The following is a 21501-nucleotide window of genomic DNA, read 5'->3' on the forward strand; positions in this document are numbered from 1 at the left end:
AATCAACAGATGTCTATTGAAGGATTAAAATTTAAGAATGTTTTTAGATCTGCTGATCCTATTTCCCTACATAACATCACATAAAAAACTAAGGTGAACTAAACTGTATTGGGCATTCAAGGTGAACATGAGGGATGTGTGAATGTTTACCTAGTCTTGGTTCTCGTGACCATGTGTTGTTTATACAATTTGGGGGTACCATTATCTCAGTTGGGGGTAATTGCCTCTATTGTCTTTAGATGATTAGATTCAGTAGTCATCTCTAAGGCTGTGTGTAAGTTCAGCACCTTTAAGGACAGCCCACTGAATGGCCTATAAGATACCATGTAAAGTTCCCTCAGTCAGATCATGTTGGAAGTTTCTACAGCCGCGTACAGTGGAGTTCTCAATAAAGAACAACTTCTGTTGAACGCGATCCCGACTGTCTCACTGGTCTCTGCTTCGAACAAGAAAAACTTTACAACACTATGAAATCTTTTATAAAATACATTATGATAGATTAAACTCAAAGTAGAAAGAACAGGCTGACTCTCAGCTGACTGAAAATTTATTTCAGAACAGAAATGAAACATCATCTGATCACACTTCATTTGATTAAACGTTCATTAAACGTTTAACATGAGGCAAACACACACACTAACACACTTTCTTGAACATCTATCTTTATGAGGACATTCAGCCGCTTACCCTAACCTTACCCATCACAACTAATGGCGCTTTTCCATTACCAGTACCAGCTCGACTCGCTTTTCGCTCCGTTTTCCACTGCAGATAGTACCTCCACAATAGTACCTGGTCGTCATAGCAACGCCGCAGGAAACTGCCTTGACTTAATCTTTTACGCGAGACACACCCGCTACACACACACACACAGGACAGTGGAGGAAATCGAGTGTATGCTGTTTTTGTTTTTGCTGTTTTTTACTCAGGATACTCCGTCTGGCGCGTGCAATGATGACGCAGTGAATAGTGACGATTCTCTCTGACCAATCAGCAGTCTGCCGTGTTTTCACGTCACATTTTAGTATCGCCCCAGCTCGCTCAGAACCTCGCCGGAGGTGGTACGAAAAAAAGTACCTGGAAGCAGGTACAGGTACAACTTTTACACAGTGGAAAACCACAGAGCCGAGTCGAGGCGAGCTGGTACTGTGTAGTGGAAAAGCGCCTTAAGTGCCTAACCCGACCCCTGACCCTAAACCAACCCTTAACCTCATTATAGCCTTATCCCTAAACCAAGTCTTGACCCTCAAACAGGCCTTAAAGGCTCTCAGAGACTGAGGACCGGCCAACATGTCCTTTACTCTCTCTGTCCTCACTCCAGTGGTCTAAAACTCAAACTGGTCCTCACAAAGATAGTTGTACAAGTACACACACACACGCACACACACACACACTTCAACATGATTCAGTTCTGATCAACATTAATGACTGCCGTTAAAGTGCACGATTCTCTCATCACAGGGAGAAAAACTCATTTCTTCAAAGTGGCCACATCAAAATGTCAGACTTCGTAAAAACACTTCAAACGAGTGAATAAACAGCAGCGTCTTCAGAAACGACCCACGTTCCTTCACCAGAATTAGACCAGAGCGTCGTCTGTTCGGGGAGGATGAAAAGCGTGCTGAGAGAAAGTCCTCGTGAGAGAGTCCTTGACCTGAACGACTGTAACAGCTAAAACACGAAAGCTAAAACCAGACAAACTACAGCTCAAATGATGATGATGATGAAGAGGGTTTAAAACGACATGATGGTCCTGCTGATGATGTCCACACACTCTCTGACCTCGTCTTCGTTTATAACGAGGGGCGGAGCCAGTCTGATGATGTCACCATGTGTGGGCTTTGCTAGCAGGCCGTTGTCACGGAGACGCAGACACACCCGCCACGCATCATAGTCTGAGAGAGATCAAAAGATTAGAAGTAGATTATCTCACACACACACGCAGTCACACACACGCACTCACACACGAACCTCTATGGATTCTTAAATCTGAAGAAAATATTTTAGTCTTGTTTTCAGTTGATTTGTGAACAAAACTTCTGTAACCATGTTTGTAGCTCTTGCCATCCAATAATCCCAATAATCTCAGTCTCGTGTAATCGCTCGAAGTGTTTCTTGTGTTGAGGGTGAAATGACAATGTACGGGTGTTTGTTGTGGTTCTTCCGCTCACCTTCGGTCTCACACACACACACACACACACACACACACACACACACACACACGCACACACACGCACACACACGCTCACGCACTCAAACACACTCACACTAGGGGTGGGAATCTCTAGGCATCTCACGATTCGATTACGGTTCAGAGGGCTGCGATGCGATGCTAAAACGATTATCAATGCATCTTTTTTTTTGTGACTACTTGGTACTTTTAAAGCAAAGTATTTATAATGACCCATAAAGAATTTACTTCCAATCCTTCCTATATTAATTTTATTAAAAAAACAAGTGATTTGGCAAGCCAACTGTAAGGTTACATTTGCCAGCATATGTCCCAACACTGTAAAGAACCAACAGGAAAATAAATGTGTAGAGCCCGACCGATATATCGGCGGGCCGATATTATCGGCCGATATTAGGCATTTTCCTAACTATCGGTATCGGCATTTATAATGGCCGATAAATTAATATTTAAAAAAATGCAGCGTGCAGTGATTTATGTAAGGATGGCGCTGCCGATAAAGCACCTAAAAGCTGTCACAAAGAACAGGCAAAAGTGGCAAAAAAATAACGGCCGCGTCCGGTGTAGACACAGTGTTAAAGCTCATTCTGCTACGTTACAACATCAAGCAATATTCCAATAATTTATGTAATTATAACACTTTATATAGGGCCATTTTGCATTAAGAGTAGCCAGATGGACACGCGAGACGAGACACATTCAGAATTAATACACTTTCAGTAAACTACAGAACAGCGCGAGCGGGAAGCGGCGCACCTCACAGGCAGAGAACGCGTCCGAGAACGGACACTGCATTAGTGATATAAAACGCACACACACAGGTCTGTTAAATTAAGCAATACTTTTAAGGTAGTCTAATATTTTTCTGACTAACAAAATTACTGACACAGTAAAGGGTAGATTTAAATAAAGAAAAACGAAATTTAAATAAAGAAAACGAAATTTAAATAAAGAAAAACGAAATTTAAATAAAGAAATTAAACGAAATTAAAATAAAGAAAAACGAAATTTAAATAAAGAAAAACGAAATTTAAATAAAGAAAAACGAAATTAAGTTAAATTAAAAAACGAGATTAATTTAGATTGATAATAACGGGTAAAAAGGCTAATACATTTTGTTTCTATTATTCTATTTTCCACAATGTCAAAGCAACACAGCTTAACCCAAAACACAAGCTCAGACATGCACTTCGTCCATACAAACTCCGCTGTTCTGCGCTCTAGCCAGAGAACACTCCGGCAGGCAGTGTGCAAACTCCAACCTGTTAACATGGGAGCCGAAATAAAAACGGCCATGCCACGCAGTCAGTGTGTCGCCGGCCTTGTTCAAGCGCAAATGAGAACCGTTTCGCGGGGGATCCCAGATGTGAAAAAAAAAAACGAATGTCAAATTTTCAAATCGAATACCAACCCACCGAACGAATATTCGAATATTCGGGTCCTAGTTTCACGTTTAGTACATTTTGCTTACTACTTATTTAAAATAGTATAAAACTACTGTACATATGTAATTATAAACGTTTTCATTATGATATTATTAATTTTACTTTACTAAAAAGATCTGAGTTCTTCCTCCACTGGTAGATATTAGAGAAATTAAGATTAAAAATAGAAGATAAGGTTTTGTCAGTGACACTTTTGATATATTTATTGATACAAGTTATGTTTTAAATAACGTGAGTAAATTAAAAGACAAAGTCGTTAGTGAAGATTATGCAACAGTATTTAGAATATAATATAATATAAAAAGTGCTGTGCAAACTAGTTTGGTAACAGCTCAAATTCTCATTATATTATTCACCCTGCCTCCATTACATATCTTTGTCACACAAGTGTTTGATCACCACATTTGAGTGATCATTGCAAAACCTTTATATATTTATTCTGTTTATACTGTGTATTCTATATACAGTAGCCTACCCATCAAAAGTTTGTACACACCAATTGGAAAGTGTGTCCAAACTTACTGTACTATAATACACATAAATAATATTGCTACTGTATTATAATATACACATAAATAATATCGGCCGATATATCGGTATCTGGCTTTTTTTAATCGGTATCGGCATCGGCGCCCAAAAATCCATATCGGTCGGGCTCTATAAATGTGTGCCTGTACTAGCAGCAAACTTGTAGATGAATACACACTTCAGCATATTCTCAATCTCTCGCATTTAATAATAGACTTCTAACCAACATCCTCCTGTTATGTGCAATGAGCAATATAATCCTTCACACACACTCACACACACACACTCACACACACACACACACCTTCGGTCTCGTTGATGATGATGGCGTTTAGGAGGCCTTTCCCACGAACGCCGCTCACAATCTCTCGGGGGAGTTTGTTAAGTTCGGCTCGCAGGATCTGACCCATCCGCTCAGCGTTAGCAGCCAAACCCTCCTCCTCCAGAACCTGCAGAGCCCAGAGAGAAGATGAGACACGTGCACACACGCTCGCTCACACACACACACACAGACAAACACACGCTCTCTCACTCTCGCTCACTCACGCTCACTCTCACCCTCACTCACTCACTCTCGCTCACCCTCACGCTCACCCTCACGCTCACCCTCACCCTCACCCTCACCCTCACGCTCACGCTCACGCTCACCCTCACCCTCACCCTCACCCTCACCCTCACGCTCACGCTCACCCTCACGCTCACCCTCACCCTCACCCTCACGCTCACGCTCACGCTCACGCTCACCCTCACCCACTCACTCTCGCTCACCCTCACCCTCACCCACTCACTCTCGCTCACCCTCACCCTCACCCTCACTCACTCTCGCTCACCCTCACCCTCACCCTCACGCTCACGCTCACCCTCACCCTCACGCTCACCCTCACCCTCACGCTCACCCTCACCCTCACGCTCACCCTCACCCTCACGCTCACCCACTCACTCTCGCTCACCCTCACCCTCACCCTCACCCTCACGCTCGCTCACTCACTCTCGCTCACCCTCACCCTCACCCTCACCCTCACGCTCACGCTCACCCTCACGCTCACCCTCACGCTCACCCTCACGCTCACCCTCACGCTCACGCTCACGCTCACCCTCACCCTCACCCTCACGCTCACCCACTCACTCTCGCTCACCCTCACCCTCACCCTCACGCTCACCCTCACGCTCACCCTCACCCTCACGCTCACCCTCACCCTCACTCTCACCCTCACCCTCACCCTCACCCTCACCCTCACGCTCGCTCACTCACTCTCGCTCACCCTCACCCTCACCCTCACCCTCACCCTCACCCTCACGCTCACCCTCACGCTCACCCTCACGCTCACCCTCACCCTCACGCTCACGCTCACCCTCACGCTCACCCTCACGCTCACGCTCACGCTCACCCACTCACTCTCGCTCACCCTCACCCTCACCCACTCACTCTCGCTCACCCTCACCCTCACCCTCACCCTCACTCACTCTCGCTCACCCTCACCCTCACGCTCACCCTCACCCTCACGCTCACCCACTCACTCTCGCTCACCCTCACCCTCACGCTCGCTCACTCACTCTCGCTCACCCTCACCCTCACCCTCACCCTCACCCTCACGCTCACCCTCACGCTCACCCTCACCCTCACCCTCACCCTCACCCTCACCCTCACGCTCACCCTCACGCTCACCCTCACCCTCACCCTCACCCTCACCCTCACCCTCACGCTCACCCACTCACTCTCGCTCACCCTCACCCTCACCCTCACCCTCACGCTCACCCTCACGCTCACCCTCACGCTCACCCTCACGCTCACCCTCACCCTCACCCTCACCCTCACGCTCACCCACTCACTCTCGCTCACCCTCACCCTCACCCTCACGCTCACCCTCACGCTCACCCTCACGCTCACCCTCACGCTCACGCTCGCTCACTCACTCTCGCTCACCCTCTCGCTCACGCTCACCCTCACCCTCACCCTCACGCTCACCCTCACCCTCACGCTCACCCTCACGCTCACCCTCACCCTCACCCTCACCCTCACCCTCACCCTCACCCTCACGCTCACCCTCACGCTCACCCTCACGCTCACCCACTCACTCTCGCTCACCCTCACCCTCACCCTCACCCTCACGCTCACGCTCACCCTCACCCTCACGCTCACCCTCACGCTCACCCTCACCCACTCACTCTCGCTCACCCTCACGCTCACCCTCACCCTCACGCTCACCCTCACCCTCACGCTCACCCTCACGCTCACCCTCACCCTCACCCTCACCCTCACCCTCACGCTCACCCTCACCCTCACGCTCACCCACTCACTCTCACTCACCCTCACCCTCACCCTCACGCTCACCCTCACGCTCACCCACTCACTCTCACTCACCCTCACGCTCACCCTCACGCTCACCCTCACGCTCACCCACTCACTCTCGCTGACCCTCACGCTCACCCTCACGCTCACCCTCACGCTCACGCTCACCCTCACCCTCACGCTCACGCTCACGCTCACGCTCACGCTCACGCTCACCCTCACGCTCACGCTCACCCTCACGCTCACCCTCACGCTCACCCTCACGCTCACCCACTCCCTCACGCTCACCCTCACCCTCACGCTCACCCTCACCCTCACACTCACTCGCTCTCTCACACTCTCACTCACCCTCACTCACTCTCACTCTCTCTCTCACTCACTCACTCACTCTCTCTCGCGCTCGCTCACTCTCGCGCTCGCTCACTCTCACTCACTCTCACTCACTCTCACTCACTCTCACTCACACTCACTCACACTCACTCACACTCACTCTCACTCACTCTCACTCACTCACTCTCACTCACTCACACTCTCACGCTCACTCTCACTCACTCACTCTCACGCTCACTCACACTCTCACGCTCACTCACACTCTCACTCACACTCACTCACTCTCACTCACTCACTCACTCTCTCACACTCTCACGCTCACTCACACTCTCACGCTCACACTCACGCTCACTCACTCTCACGCTCACTCACTCTCACGCTCACTCTCACGCTCACTCACTCTCACGCTCACTCACTCTCACGCTCACTCACTCTCACGCTCACTCACTCTCACGCTCACTCACTCTCACGCTCACTCACTCTCACGCTCACTCACTCTCACGCTCACGCTCACTCACACTCACGCTCACTCACACTCACTCTCACGCTCACTCACTCTCACGCTCACTCACGCTCACTCACACTCACTCTCACGCTCACTCACTCTCACGCTCACTCACTCTCACGCTCACTCACTCTCACGCTCACTCACTCTCACGCTCACTCACTCTCACTCTCACGCTCACTCACTCTCACGCTCACTCACTCTCACGCTCACTCACTCTCACGCTCACTCTCACTCTCACGCTCACTCTCACTCTCACTCACTCTCACTCACTCTCACTCTCACTCACTCTCACTCACTCTCACTCACTCTCACTCACTCTCACTCACGCTCACTCACACTCACGCTCACTCACACTCTCACGCTCACTCACGCTCACGCTCACTCACGCTCACTCACACTCACGCTCACTCACTCTCACGCTCACTCACACTCACGCTCACTCACACTCACGCTCACTCACGCACACTCACACTCACGCTCACTCACGCTCACTCACACTCACGCACACTCACACTCACGCACACTCACTCTCACTCACACTCTCACGCTCACTCACGCTCACGCTCACTCACACTCTCACGCTCACTCACACTCTCACGCTCACACTCACGCTCACTCACACTCACTCACACTCACGCTCACTCACACTCACTCTCACGCTCACTCACACTCACGCTCACTCACACTCACGCTCACTCTCACTCACTCTCACTCACTCTCACTCACTCTCACTCACTCTCACTCACTCTCACTCACTCACTCTCACTCACACGCTCACTCACACTCTCACGCTCACTCACACTCTCACGCTCACTCACACTCTCACGCTCTCACACTCTCACGCTCACTCACACTCTCACGCTCACTCACTCTCACGCTCACTCACTCTCACGCTCACTCACTCTCACTCTCACGCTCACTCACTCTCACGCTCACTCACTCTCACGCTCACTCACTCTCACGCTCACTCACTCTCACGCTCACTCACTCTCACGCTCACTCACTCTCACGCTCACTCACTCTCACGCTCACGCTCACTCACTCTCACGCTCACGCTCTCTCACGCTCACTCACTCACCTCCAGAGCAGCGATGGCGACGCGGCAGGCCAGAGGGTTTCCTCCATACGTGGATCCGTGTTCTCCGGGTTTGATGGTCAACATCACCTCATCATCACACAGAACAGCAGACACCTGAAACACACACAACACACAGATCAAGAAGTGCTTCATATAAACCAACATACGAGTGTGATACGTGGCTTGAGTGTGTGTGTGAGACTCACGGGATACACTCCTCCTGACAGAGCTTTACCCAGAACCACCACATCTGGTCTCACGTCCTCATGATCCACAGCCAATCGGCGGCCGGTGCGGGCCAGACCGGTCTGAACCTCATCCGCGATGAACAGAACCTGCAACACACACACTACTGAGTTACAACACACACTCAACTGTGTTACAACCTTCCGGTCTCTCTCTCGAATCCGACACTGAAGAGACTTAAACTGCAGTTCATCCACTGGCCACTAGAGGCCGGCTGCAGAAGAGACTCAATCCCATAAACCCCCATATTAAAATGCCCAACTTTACAGCAGAAAAACACATTTACAGTCTGGTGCTAAAAGTGGTTTTGGTCTATAAAGTTAATTTTGCCCTTCATGACAATTGTAAAGGGGGAAATTTTATAAAGAACTCATCCGTTTAAATTATATTAAGACTTAAAGTTCTGCATAATTAAGGGGATGGCCACTTGAGTGACAGGTGGATTGCCACTGATATCACTACTAGCCGTTTGTCTGCTAGCGTTAGCATCATGTCACCTCAGCAAATCCGCCTCTTTGCCCATTGTCGTTTATCTGGGAGTGACGGTGCCAAGATGGCGGCGTTCAAAAACGCTCTTGACGCACACTACGCCCAGTGTGTTATACAGTCTATGGTTAAAACACTAAGACATAATCAGAAGGAATGTCTGATGGGACTGATCAGTGTGTGTGTGTGTGAGAGAGAGAGAGAGAGAGAGTGAGAGAGTGTGAGTGTGTACTTGCATTGTGTTTAGTGCACAGTTCCCGGACTTTAGTGAGGTAACCAGCATCAGGAACGACGACGCCCGCCTCACCCTGGATGGGCTCCACCATGAACGCAGCCACGTGTGGATCCTGCAGCGCTTTCTGCACACACACACACACACACACGGTTAGGAAGAACCAGTTGACTTAGTTGGTTAGTCACAGGCTAGAAATAACACTGCAGATTTGCTGTGCTTGTTTGTATGGCTGCACAATTTGGCCAATTTGTTTTTTATTATATATAATTATAACCATAAAATAATTAATATTCTTCTTAATATATTATAATTAATTAATATATTAATTGATATTCTTACAATCATTATTATATATTTTAATACAGTACTACTACTATTTTAAATGGTGAAATTTACATTTATGGCCGTCTTAATTTTTTATAATTGTCCAACTTTTACTTTGACAGAAAACCGCATTTACTTAATTAAATCACAGCATTTGCAATTTTATATGCACACTAAACCATATCATGAATTGTTTTATTGTTGTTAATCATGAGCTGAGTGTGAGGAATTCAACACGTGTGTGTGTGTGTGTGTGTGTGTGTGTGTGTGTGTACCTCCAGTGCAGTGATGTCATTATACGGGACCAGCTGGAACCCGGGCATGAACGGGCCGAACCCCTCGAAGCTGCTGGGGTCAGTGGAGCTGGAGATCGCTGCCATCGTACGGCCCCAGAAATTCCCCACTGCAGGACACACACACACACACACACACACACACACACACACACACACACACACACACACACACACACACACACACACACGAGATAACAGTTCATTCAAAGAGTTACATTATTATCTCAAAATATTACTAAATCAATCTTAATGGCTGAGATCTACAAATAAATCCTCTTAGTCTTAAATTGCTCATCATTCCTCAAGTCTGCACAAGCTTAACACACACTCAAACCAAAAATTATTCAGACACCAGATATCTTCTTTTTTTTTTTTTTTTACTAGTGTGTTCAGGACACTATAGTTCATTTATGTAAATGAGGAGAGCAAAATAAAGTAAACTGTGACATATTATACCCAGATATTCTTCATATAGTGACTACCAGTGAAATATATAAAAATTTGGGACCAAAAATGATTCGGACACTTTGAGCTGATCATGTTTTGCTGAAGTGTGTTTTCTGTAATTGCTAATGCTCTTTTTACACACAGACTGAACAAAATGAAGCATTGCTTGCTGATTGGTTGAGCTAAACTGGTATTATCTAATTGTGTAGTTAAATTTAACAGCTGACAGATATTCAACATAATTCATGTGTGAGACAGTCTAACAGAAGGACGGACAAAACCAGTCAAATATCAACTGAGTTCATAACTCTGAGTTCTGCTCATATTTTATTACCATTTTCTAAACTATAGCGAATAAACTGTGATAATGTGAGAAATGTTGAAGGTGTGTGAATAAATGTTGGTTTGACTGTGTAACTGTTTTCGATTTGTCAGGAGGTTTGAGAGACACTCCTCATTCCTCGTCTCAATCCAGAGTGACGTCAGAATATCTGTGTAAAGATTCAGTGACTCGTTTTCACAGATTCACGTTTTTGAAGTTTACACAGAGATTATCACGTTTTTAAATTTTGTTCAAAACTTGCACCGTGGATCCTGTTTCAAAGTGTGTGTTCTCGAGCTCTAACACTGTTGTGCAAATGAGCGGCCAGAACACATTAAAGTTTCTGTTTTCTGTGAGAGCGGTGTGTGTTAGCGGCCCCTGAGTTCATAACTAATGATCTTTACAACGGAAGTGAATCAGTCAAAACTAACTTTATCTGGACAATAACTTTATTCTAGATCTGCTGTAAAGCCTGAACACTCTCTGCTACTGTAATCTCCTGTCATCACTGTAAAGCTGCTGTGAGACGCTCTGTCTATAGTTAAAGCGCTGTATAGATGAAGGAGACTCGACTCACTCGCGAAAACGATCTTGGCCTCATTCTTCGGGACGCCCTTGACAGTGTAGGCCCACTTACGGGCGAGTTTACAGGCCGTCTCTCCGCCCTCCACACCTGAAACACACACACACACAGAGCGTCACACACTGATCACGGGTCAGCACGGGTCGTGTGTGTGTTCGGCTGAGCGCACCTGTGTTCATGGGCAGCACCTTGTCGAAGCCGAACAGGCCGGTGATGAACTGCTCGTAGGCGCCCAGCTGGTCGTTGTAGAAGGCTCTGGACGTGAGCGTGAGTCTGGAGGCCTGGGCCGTCAGCGCCGAGATGATCTTCGGGTGGCAGTGGCCCTGGTTCACAGCACTGTACGCGCTCAAGAAGTCGAAGTAGCGGCGGCCCTCCACGTCCCACAGGTGAACCCCTGCGCGGGACACGTCAGGTCAGGGCTCTCGCTCACAGCAGTCTATGAGCCTTGCTAACAGTGTACGTGCGGAACTTACAAAACCTATAAAACCTGAACTCGACAATCGACTACTGTGGACTTCGACCGAAAACAGGATGTAAATACAGGTATGAGCGCTGGCTTAATTAACATCATTTTTATTCATATCTTTCACATCTACTGCAGTCAGAGTCACCGTGTTCACTCTGAAGGAATCACTCACATGACCTGTGCACTTGTAATGACACATCAAGGATGTTAAGAGGCTAAAAGCAGGTTTAAAACTTGCCCCATTGAAGTCAACAGGGTGCAAATTTTAAAAAGAGGATAACAGGGTGTAGGCAACACCGATTTTTGTCGTTGTTCTCTGTATTGACAGCACTCCGAATTTACCAAAAAATGAGCTCAATGTTAAAATTGACCGGAGTTCTCCTTTAATACTAGAGTGGAATTTCTCTACAATATTCACTCATGACAGTAAAATATGGCATTCTGAGTCAGTCCACTGCAGCATTAACTCTCAATCAGCATAAAGTGTGGCTAACACCCAGACATGAAGTAAACGGTGTCAAATGAAGCGTGTCCAGACGTGGCTGACAGCATTCACTAGTGTACTGGGGTGTGGGTGTGGGTGTGGGTGTGTGTGTGTGTGTGTGTGTGTGGTGTAGTTCAAGGGTTCTCAAACTTTAGGAAGAGAACCATATCCTTACTAATAATGAGTTAAAATCATTAACACATTCACACACCCGCCCAGTCATCTTACACTTCCTCCAACTGATGGATGAGGAACGTGAGGCAGGACTAACGTGAGCGGGACACACTGGTTAGAGGCGGGACACACTGGTTTTTCCTGTTGTCTCTGTAAAGCTGCTGTGAAACAGTGTGTACTGTATGAAGAGCTGTAGAAACGAAGCTGACTGGACGAGGTCGACTGATACCACGCGAGCGCTGCTTCTGGAGCAAAGACTGTGATACTGATTTTATACAACAGTTCAGTAAATAAGAAGTTAATATTGTGTTATATTTTAGACGCAATATTGTCTGCTTTTGCACATTTTTCCCAGTGAAACCCTTACCTATACAGCCAGAGCAGAAGTGTTGTGCGGTGTTTAATTCCTGAACGAATCTGCGTTTTGAACTAAGGAATTAATGACTCCACTCAGTTTTAGTTGTTTCTATAATAATAAATAAAATAAAAACAATTAATGGAATAGTTCACACAGAAATTCAACTTGTGTCACCATTCACTCACACTCATGCCCGTTAAAGTTTACATGTTGCAAATTCTATGTTGAATCAAATAAAATATTTTTTTCTTTTACTATTTGATGCTTTTCTCATTTAACACAATAATGACTTTATATTATTTTGGGGAGAAATTTCTCAGCCAAATTTGATGTGTGATTATTTTGTGATTAATTACATTAATTGCCACATTGTGTACTGCATTAGATTTAAAAATGTTATCGCTTCACAGCTTTATATATATATATATATATATATATATATATATATATATATATATATATATATATATATATATATATATATATATATATATATACACATATATACACAACCTGTTTGTTGAGGGTTGGTCTGTAGGGAAGGACTACACGCCTGCGCACACATATCCAAACACACACACACACACACACACACACACACACACCTATAGACTGAACTCGTGATACATGTGCTGTACATCGGCGTTCTCACGGGTTCGCGTTTTTAAAGTTTGCGCAGAAAGAACTGAAGAGTTTTCTGTGAGAGCGGTGTGTGTTAGCGGCCCCTGAGTTAATAACTAATGATCTTTACAACGGAAGTGAATCAATCAAAACTAACTTTATCTGGACAATAACTTTATTCTAGATCTGCTGTAAAGCCTGAACACTCTCTGCTACTGTAATCTCCTGTCATCACTGTAAAGCTGCTGTGAGACGCTCTGTCTATAGTTAAAGCGCTGTATAGATGAAGGAGACTCGACTTGCCTTGACTATACACTGACCTAAAGGATTATTAGGAACACCATACTAATACTGTGTTTGACCCCCTTTCGCCTTCAGAACTGCCTTAATTCTACGTGGCATTGATTCAACAAGGTGCTGAAAGCATTCTTTAGAAATGTTGGCCCATATTGATAGGATAGCATCTTGCAGTTGATGGAGATTTGTGGGATGCACATCCAGGGCACGAAGCTCCCGTTCCACCACATCCCAAAGATGCTCTATTGGGTTGAGATCTGGTGACTGTGGGGGCCATTTTAGTACAGTGAACTCATTGTCATGTTCAAGAAACCAATTTGAAATGATTCGAGCTTTGTGACATGGTGCATTATCCTGCTGGAAGTAGCCATCAGAGGATGGGTACATGGTGGTCATAAAGGGATGGACATGGTCAGAAACAATGCTCAGGTAGGCCGTGGCATTTAAACGATGCCCAATTGGCACTAAGGGGCCTAAAGTGTGCCAAGAAAACATCCCCCACACCATTACACCACCACCACCAGCCTGCACAGTGGTAACAAGGCATGATGGATCCATGTTCTCATTCTGTTTACGCCAAATTCTGACTCTACCATCTGAATGTCTCAACAGAAATCGAGACTCATCAGACCAGGCAACATTTTTCCAGTCTTCAACTGTCCAATTTTGGTGAGCTCGTGCAAATTGTAGCCTCTTTTTCCTATTTGTAGTGGAGACGAGTGGTACCCGGTGGGGTCTTCTGCTGTTGTAGCCCATCCGCCTCAAGGTTGTGCGTGTTGTGGCTTCACAAATGCTTTGCTGCATACCTCGGTTGTAACGAGTGGTTATTTCAGTCAAAGTTGCTCTTCTATCAGCTTGAATCAGTCGGCCCATTCTCCTCTGACCTCTAGCATCAACAAGGCATTTTCGCCCACAGGACTGCCGCATACTGGATGTTTTTCCCTTTTCACACCATTCTTTGTAAACCCTAGAAATGGTTGTGCGTGAAAATCCCAGTAACTGAGCAGATTGTGAAATACTCAGACCGGCCCGTCTGGCACCAACAACCATGCCACGCTCAAAATTGCTTAAATCACCTTTCTTTCCCATTCTGACATTCAGTTTGGAGTTCAGGAGATTGTCTTGACCAGGACCACACCCCTAAATGCATTGAAGCAACTGCCATGTGATTGGTTGATTAGATAATTGCATTAATGAGAAATTGAACAGGTGTTCCTAATAATCCTTTAGGTGAGTGTATATATATAAAAAAAATGTATAAAGAACTATTTATGTGTGTGTGAGGCGTTGTGACACTTCTATATTAGGGCTAAGATACTTTATTTTTACAAATGTGAAGGAGGATAAAAAACTGTAAAATAAGTAAAGGTGTGATTCGATCGTTTCAGGCCCTAGTTGAAGTTCTCTGTGTTTTGTATGTTTGGTGCAGAAACATCCTGTAATGCAGTGATCTCAAACTCAATTCCTGGAGGGCCACAGCTCTGCACAGTTTAGCTCCAACCAGCTCCAACTCACACCTTCAAGGAAGTTTCTAGTAATCCTGAAGACCTTGATTAGCTGGATCAGGTGTGTTTGATTAGGGTTGGAGCAAAACTGTGCAGAGCTGTGGCCCTCCAGGAATTGAGTTTGAGATCACTGCTGTAATGCCTCTTATCTGGGCAGGAGAGCAGGAGCCCCCCGGCGGAGGAAGGCCGAGCCAGGGTTAGGCAACACTGTCAGCTGATCCTGTGTGAACCGCACAGACTGGTGTTGTGTAGCTTCTCCTCTGAAGTCGTTTATGGAGTAATTACCCATCGAGGGTCAAGAGAAGTCTTGGGGTTTGTGGTGTTTTTGCCATTTCATCACGTTTGGAGGATCATTACCATCTTTTTCCTGGACATTTAGATTCATTTTCTGGGCTCAAGGATTCACACATAAGGACAATACTGGTGTGTGTGCAGTGTGTGTGTTCTCACGCATGGACTCTTTGACCAAGGACTCTCAGATAAGCGCTGAGTTTTCTGATTTGACTTTTGAGTTATCAATATAGTGTGTGTGTTAGCCTGCTCATGCCGATCTCTGTCTGATTTCAAGTATTGATAGTTTTTCCCCTTATTCACTCATGCCTCGCGAGTGCCTGAACTTATGAGGGACTACTGGTTTACTTAAGCTGCAAGCCAAGTTTGTTACAGTGTGTGTGAGAGTGTGTGTGTGAGCGTGTGTAAGAGAGAGTGTGTGTGTGTGAGTGAGGCGTGTGTGAGAGTGTGTGTGTGTGTGAGTGAGTGAGTGAGTGTGTGTGTGAGAGTGTGTGTGTGTGAGTGAGTGTGTGTGTGTGTGTGTGTGTGTGTGTGTGTGTGTGTGTGTGTGTGAGAGAGTGTGTGTGTGTGTGTGTGGTTACCCTCTCCTCGCTCCAGGGCTACGGGCAGCGGATGGTAGTTGTGAGCGCCGTAACGATCCTCGCGAGCGAACACCTCCTCTGACGTCAGCTGACGCTCCTTGTGTTTCACTCTGGAGGCCGCGGAGGACGTGCGTGTCCCAGAATGCACTGCGCGGCTCAGGGCGGGCGTCACTCTGCCCACGCCTCTCATCAGACTCTGCATGCGGTTCATGGCGGCTCGTTCTGAGACAGAGAAACAGCAGAGAGCCCTTATTACAGTTCAAACACACAAAACAGAAAACTCGGCGTTAGAGTCGCGCAGCCTGGCGTTAGCGTGCAGAACAGCATCTGTGTGAACACGACCCGGCGGGAAGATCATGATGTCATGGAGTCTCCGTCTGCTAGAGGAATACATGCAGCGCTCTCCCAGAACTCCGTCATCCCTACCCGTCCCTAGTCACACCACTGACAACCGTCACATTCATTTCCATAATTATCAGAACAGGACGGTCTGCATCAGTTGCCAAAACATCAATGGATACGTCAATAATAGATCCACATGACGTATATCGAGTGAAACGCTTCTGGAACAAGAACAAATGTGGGCGTGGCTCTCAGAGCTCAGCGCCGGGCCGATTAAGTGTTCAGCTGTAATTGGGCCCGCTATTGGCTGATCTCATGTGAGTGACAGGTTATAGCCCCGCCCTCGTCATCAGAGAAGAGAAGAGACACTGACAAGAGTTTCAGATGCTGATTTTACGGGGACTCTCGCTCTCTCTCACTCACACACTCTCACTCTCTCTCACTCACACACTCTCACTCTCTCTCACTCACTCACTCACACACTCTCACACTCTCACACTCTCACACACTCTCACTGCAAAACTGGAAGTTTCAGGTTCTGTTTTTCCATCAACATTAATGGATGAAAACAGCTTCAGCTCTGACAGCAGTGATGATGATGAGGTCACATGATGATGAGGTCACATGTCTGTCGGGAGAGGAGCTCGTGTCCTCTGGAGCGACAGCATGAGAAAGAAACCGATGATCACTCAGTTCTCATTCAGACGCAGATCCGCCCGTTCATCATCATGTCCAGATCAGCCTTTCCACACACAGCCCAAACACACACACACCATCAGACCTACACACACACACACACCATCACACCTACACACACACACTCACAGCCCAAACACACACACCCCATCAGACCTACACACACCCACCTACACACACACACACCCCATCAGACCTACACACACACACCCCATCAGACCTACACACACACACCCCATCAGACCTACACACACACACACACACACCTACACACACACACTCACAGCCCAAACACACACACCCCATCACACCTACACACACACACTCACAGCCCAAACACACACTCACAGCCCAAACACACACACCCCATCAGACCTACACACACACACCTACACTCACAGCCCAAACACACACACCCCATCAGACCTACACACACACACCTCATCAGACCTACACACACCCACCTCATCAGACCTATACACACCCCATCACACCTACACACACACACACACACACACTCACAGCCCAAACACACACACCTCATCAGACACACACCTCATCAGGCACACACCCCATCACACCTAATCAGGCCTACACACACACACACACACCTCATCAGACACACACCTCATCAGGCACACACCCCATCACACCTAATCAGGCCTACACACACACACCTCATCAGACACACACCTCATCACACCTACACACACACCTCATCAGGCCTACACACACACACACACACACACACACACACACACACACACACACACCTCATCAGGCCTACACACACACACACACACACACCTCATCAGGCCTACACACACACACACCTCATCAGGCCTACACACATGTAATGTATATAATGTTCCATTTCTAAGTTCAGTTGTTACATGATTTCTGTATTAGAATATTTTTAATATTTATTTATTATTATTCTTTATTTATTGTATTATTGTATCTAGCCATGAATACATTTAATATTGTCTTTTTTTATTTAGTTTTATTATTATTATTTTCTGTACTGGCTTCATTAAATGTTCTAAATAATTTTCTATGTTGTTTTAATGCTTGGCTATACAACATGTATTTGTTTTTTTTGTCATGCCAATAAAGTTTTCTGAAGTGAATTGAATTAATAGAGCTGATGATCTCAAATGAGCAAATATCATCAGTCTCGTTCCGCTCAGAGACTCTCATTAATTATTAAACATTCGCAGAAACTTTCCAGCAAGTGTCAGTATTATTGCAGGCGTGTGACCACGTGATCTCTCGCACGTCAATTGATTGGCTGAACACTCACTGCCCTCAAAACACCCACCACGAGCCCTGCCAGGGTTAAATAAAGACACACACACACACACACACACACAGATAATAATTATAAATATAGTTACACAGCAGTCCAAAGAAGTTCAATAAAGTAACTACATAAAATAAAATATATATCAGTATAAACTCGCAGTGAATCCTACACGAATCTGTTCACACACACACACACACACACACACACACACACACACACACACACACACAGACAGCGAGAGGGAAAGCACCTTCATCACCCTTATGTTCATCACTGAAGCTGATGTGAGCTCATTAACATCCTCGTCTTATCAATATTCATCAGCCCTCCCGTCTCGCGCTGTAATCTGATCCAACACCCGTGTTTCTCTCGTCACGGTACGCGCTTTAACCCGGTTTAGTGTGTGTGTGTGTGTGTGTGTGTGTGTTACCTGCTGCGGGTCCGTGCGGGCTCAGTCTGCTCTGCTGCGTGTCTCGCGCTGCCTCTACACGGATTATTCAAATGAACGCAAACACGTCACTCTGCGTCATGACGCAACTCGCTTCAGCGCTGCTCAACGTTGAGCGGTTTTCTGCAGAAATGTGGAACATTTCTTTAAAATACATGTAATTACACACTTTAATGGTTTTATTGCACCTGTAAGTGATGGAGTTCGAGTGATTGAGCGCGTGACGGCGAGGCTCAGGACAGACGCAGAGTGTGACGCAACACCGACGCAGGGTTGCCTCGGGATGTCTAAACCTATACCATGGTAATATACATTAGTCATTTATTTCCCCTGCTATAGTTTAAAATCTAAATATATAAATATTGTCAAAAATATTTTGTTTGGCCAAAATGAATCAATTAAATTAATAATATTATAAACATATTATTGTTTTTTATACAAAACAAACGAAAATACAATCCAAGCATTCATGCAAAGAATACATTTAATTAACAAAGGTCATTTTTCGTGGCATGCAATTCAAATACTTCTCTGAATAGCAGCATCGTGACGTGCGACAGAAGAACTTCACTTCCCAGAAGGCCGTGTGCCGCGCATGCGCAGGAGCGTCAGCAGCATGACAGCCGCGAGCGGAATGGAGTGGTTGAAGAGTGTGAAAGGAGTGATATTAGACATGTGTGGAGTTCTGTATGATAGCGGAGAAGGAGGAGGACAAGCGATACCCGGATCTATAGAAGCAGTCAAGCGGTATCTATCTATCTATCTATCTGTCTGTCTGTCTGTCTGTCTATCTATCTATCTGTCTGTCTGTCTGTCTGTCTGTCTATCTATCTATCTGTCTGTCTGTCTGTCTGTCTGTCTGTCTGTCTGTCTATCTATCTATCTATCTATCTATCTATCTATCTATCTATCTATCTATCTATCTATCTATCTATCTATCTGTCTGTCTGTCTGTCTGTCTGTCTATCCTGTGCATAGTATGCAAACTTTCTCAATGCATACTAAATATAGCATACTACCATACTATTCTTATTATTTCTGCCATATCTTTATGAAAAATGTAATATGATTTGATTTATGGAATATAGCGGTGGAACGGATCACAAATTTGTAACTTTGCTTTTCATTTATTACTTAAAGCTCACTTCTTCGATACCGCATCAAAACTACTAGCCTAACTGGTAAAGTTCACACATTATTAAAGACAAGTGAACAGTCAGTAATACAATAAGAACTAATACACAAATTACAAGCAGAGATGAATACTAAATAAAGTTACAAAGTCTAACAGTATATTCAGGTACAGAAGTGAATAATTAGGCCTAAATGTATAATAACACTATTTGTTCACTGTAAAAATGAAATATAGTTTCATCTTTGTTAAAGCTGTATTGTGTTGTGTAAGCCAGCCCGTCTATTGGTCCAGTGGAGGTCTCCAATAATACGGGGAAGGTTTCTCTGCGCGTTACTGTCTTTCCTTTTACGCAACACAACAAGATTAAATGCAATATATTTTCTCACATGCAATAGCTCGTTTCATCTGACTCCATAAATGAAAAGGTTTTAATGATATCTACGCATCATTAAACGTGAATAAATATTTGATTATTCTCTTAAACTCTGTTTATATTTGACCCGCTTAGATCAGGAAAAACTATATCGCTTCGAGTTCCTTCTCCGACACAAGTAGTCATTAAATTAGAACAGAAGTCATCGGAAGCGCCCAAGCGAGGTTAACCAACCAGCGTCGTGCTGATCCCAGATGGACACACACACACACACACATCCTCTCATCCAAGTCGCCCGCACTCTTCCTCATATCAGCTTTTAGCATCGCTAATCTCTGACGCAACCTTGTGGCAATATACGAATCCGTTCATCTTATTTGGGAAAAAACAAGTCTCAGAGTCAGTCAGAATAAAATCAAACGTTTACAATTTATTGACCAGGTAATGAAGCAATAATTCGAAATCCAATTCGCAAGAATAAAATCATCAGTTAATCATAACATAACAACAATTCAGAAATGGAATAATTTGTAGAAATTTCCTTAGGTTTTCAGTGTATTTCAGGTGAGGAGGAGGAGGGGGGATGAAGGGGAGATAGTGTGTGTGGAGTGTGAGGAGGGGGGATGAAGGGGAGATAGTGTGTGTGGAGTGTGAGGAGGGGGGATGAAGGGGAGATAGTGTGTGTGGAGTGTGAGGAGGGGGGATGAAGGGGAGATAGTGTGTGTGGAGTGTGAGGAGGGGGGATGAAGGGGAGATAGTTCAAGTGTTAATGTCCAGGGGGCCTTTTGTTCCATCGAGGGGTCGACCAGACATACTGGCAGCGGCCTTACATTTGTTTTATTATCATTAATGACACAGACGACAGCAGGAATATTAGGCTCCTGTCACTTTAAGACCGAATAAACTGACAAACATCCGGTTTCTTTCTCCACTCTTCACTGATGACTGACCCGAGAGACGGGCGTATGATGGTATATAGTGGGCTGTTCTGTACTGAGTATCCCACAATGCAACTTTCAGTGTTGAACTGAAGGAATGCCAGCTGTGATCATTCTTTACTCACTATCTGATCAGATACAAACTAAACAATATACAAAAATATAAAACAAAAGTGT

General features: G+C 45.6%; 2 protein-coding genes across 4 annotated transcripts in view; one reads left to right on the forward strand and one right to left on the reverse strand.

Annotated features, from left to right (window-relative positions):
- Positions 1 to 529: 529 nt before the first annotated feature.
- Positions 530 to 18991, reverse strand: oat (ornithine aminotransferase). Of its 2 annotated transcripts, none has more exons than XM_084134639.1 (10): positions 18861 to 18991; positions 16087 to 16308; positions 11479 to 11703; positions 11304 to 11399; positions 9937 to 10064; positions 9339 to 9461; positions 8577 to 8705; positions 8371 to 8484; positions 4469 to 4613; positions 530 to 1895 (listed from the first exon to the last, which is right to left on the reverse strand). In XM_084134639.1, exons 2-10 carry the CDS (start codon positions 16295 to 16297, stop codon positions 1735 to 1737), a joined length of 1332 nt encoding a protein of 443 aa, XP_083990765.1. In that variant the 5' UTR covers positions 16298 to 16308; positions 18861 to 18991; the 3' UTR covers positions 530 to 1734. The 2 variants fall into 2 exon arrangements, with proteins under 2 accessions (XP_083990765.1, XP_083990766.1); XM_084134640.1 differs by having other exon boundaries at positions 18681 to 18888.
- The window catches only part of lhpp (phospholysine phosphohistidine inorganic pyrophosphate phosphatase), an 8327-nt gene continuing 5792 nt past the window's right edge, over positions 18967 to 21501 (forward strand). The window contains exons 1-2 of one of the 2 annotated variants that reach the window (XM_084134642.1): positions 18967 to 19181; positions 19418 to 19625. In XM_084134642.1, coding sequence (XP_083990768.1) covers positions 19474 to 19625 — 152 coding nt within the window. In that variant the 5' untranslated portion in view covers positions 18967 to 19181; positions 19418 to 19473. The remainder of the gene's footprint in view (positions 19182 to 19417; positions 19626 to 21501) is intronic. The other variant, XM_084134641.1, reaches the window with a different exon arrangement.

The sequence above is a fragment of the Abramis brama genome, assembly GCF_963993115.1.
Source record: "Abramis brama genome assembly, chromosome: 14".
Lineage (NCBI taxonomy): Eukaryota > Metazoa > Chordata > Actinopteri > Cypriniformes > Leuciscidae > Abramis > Abramis brama.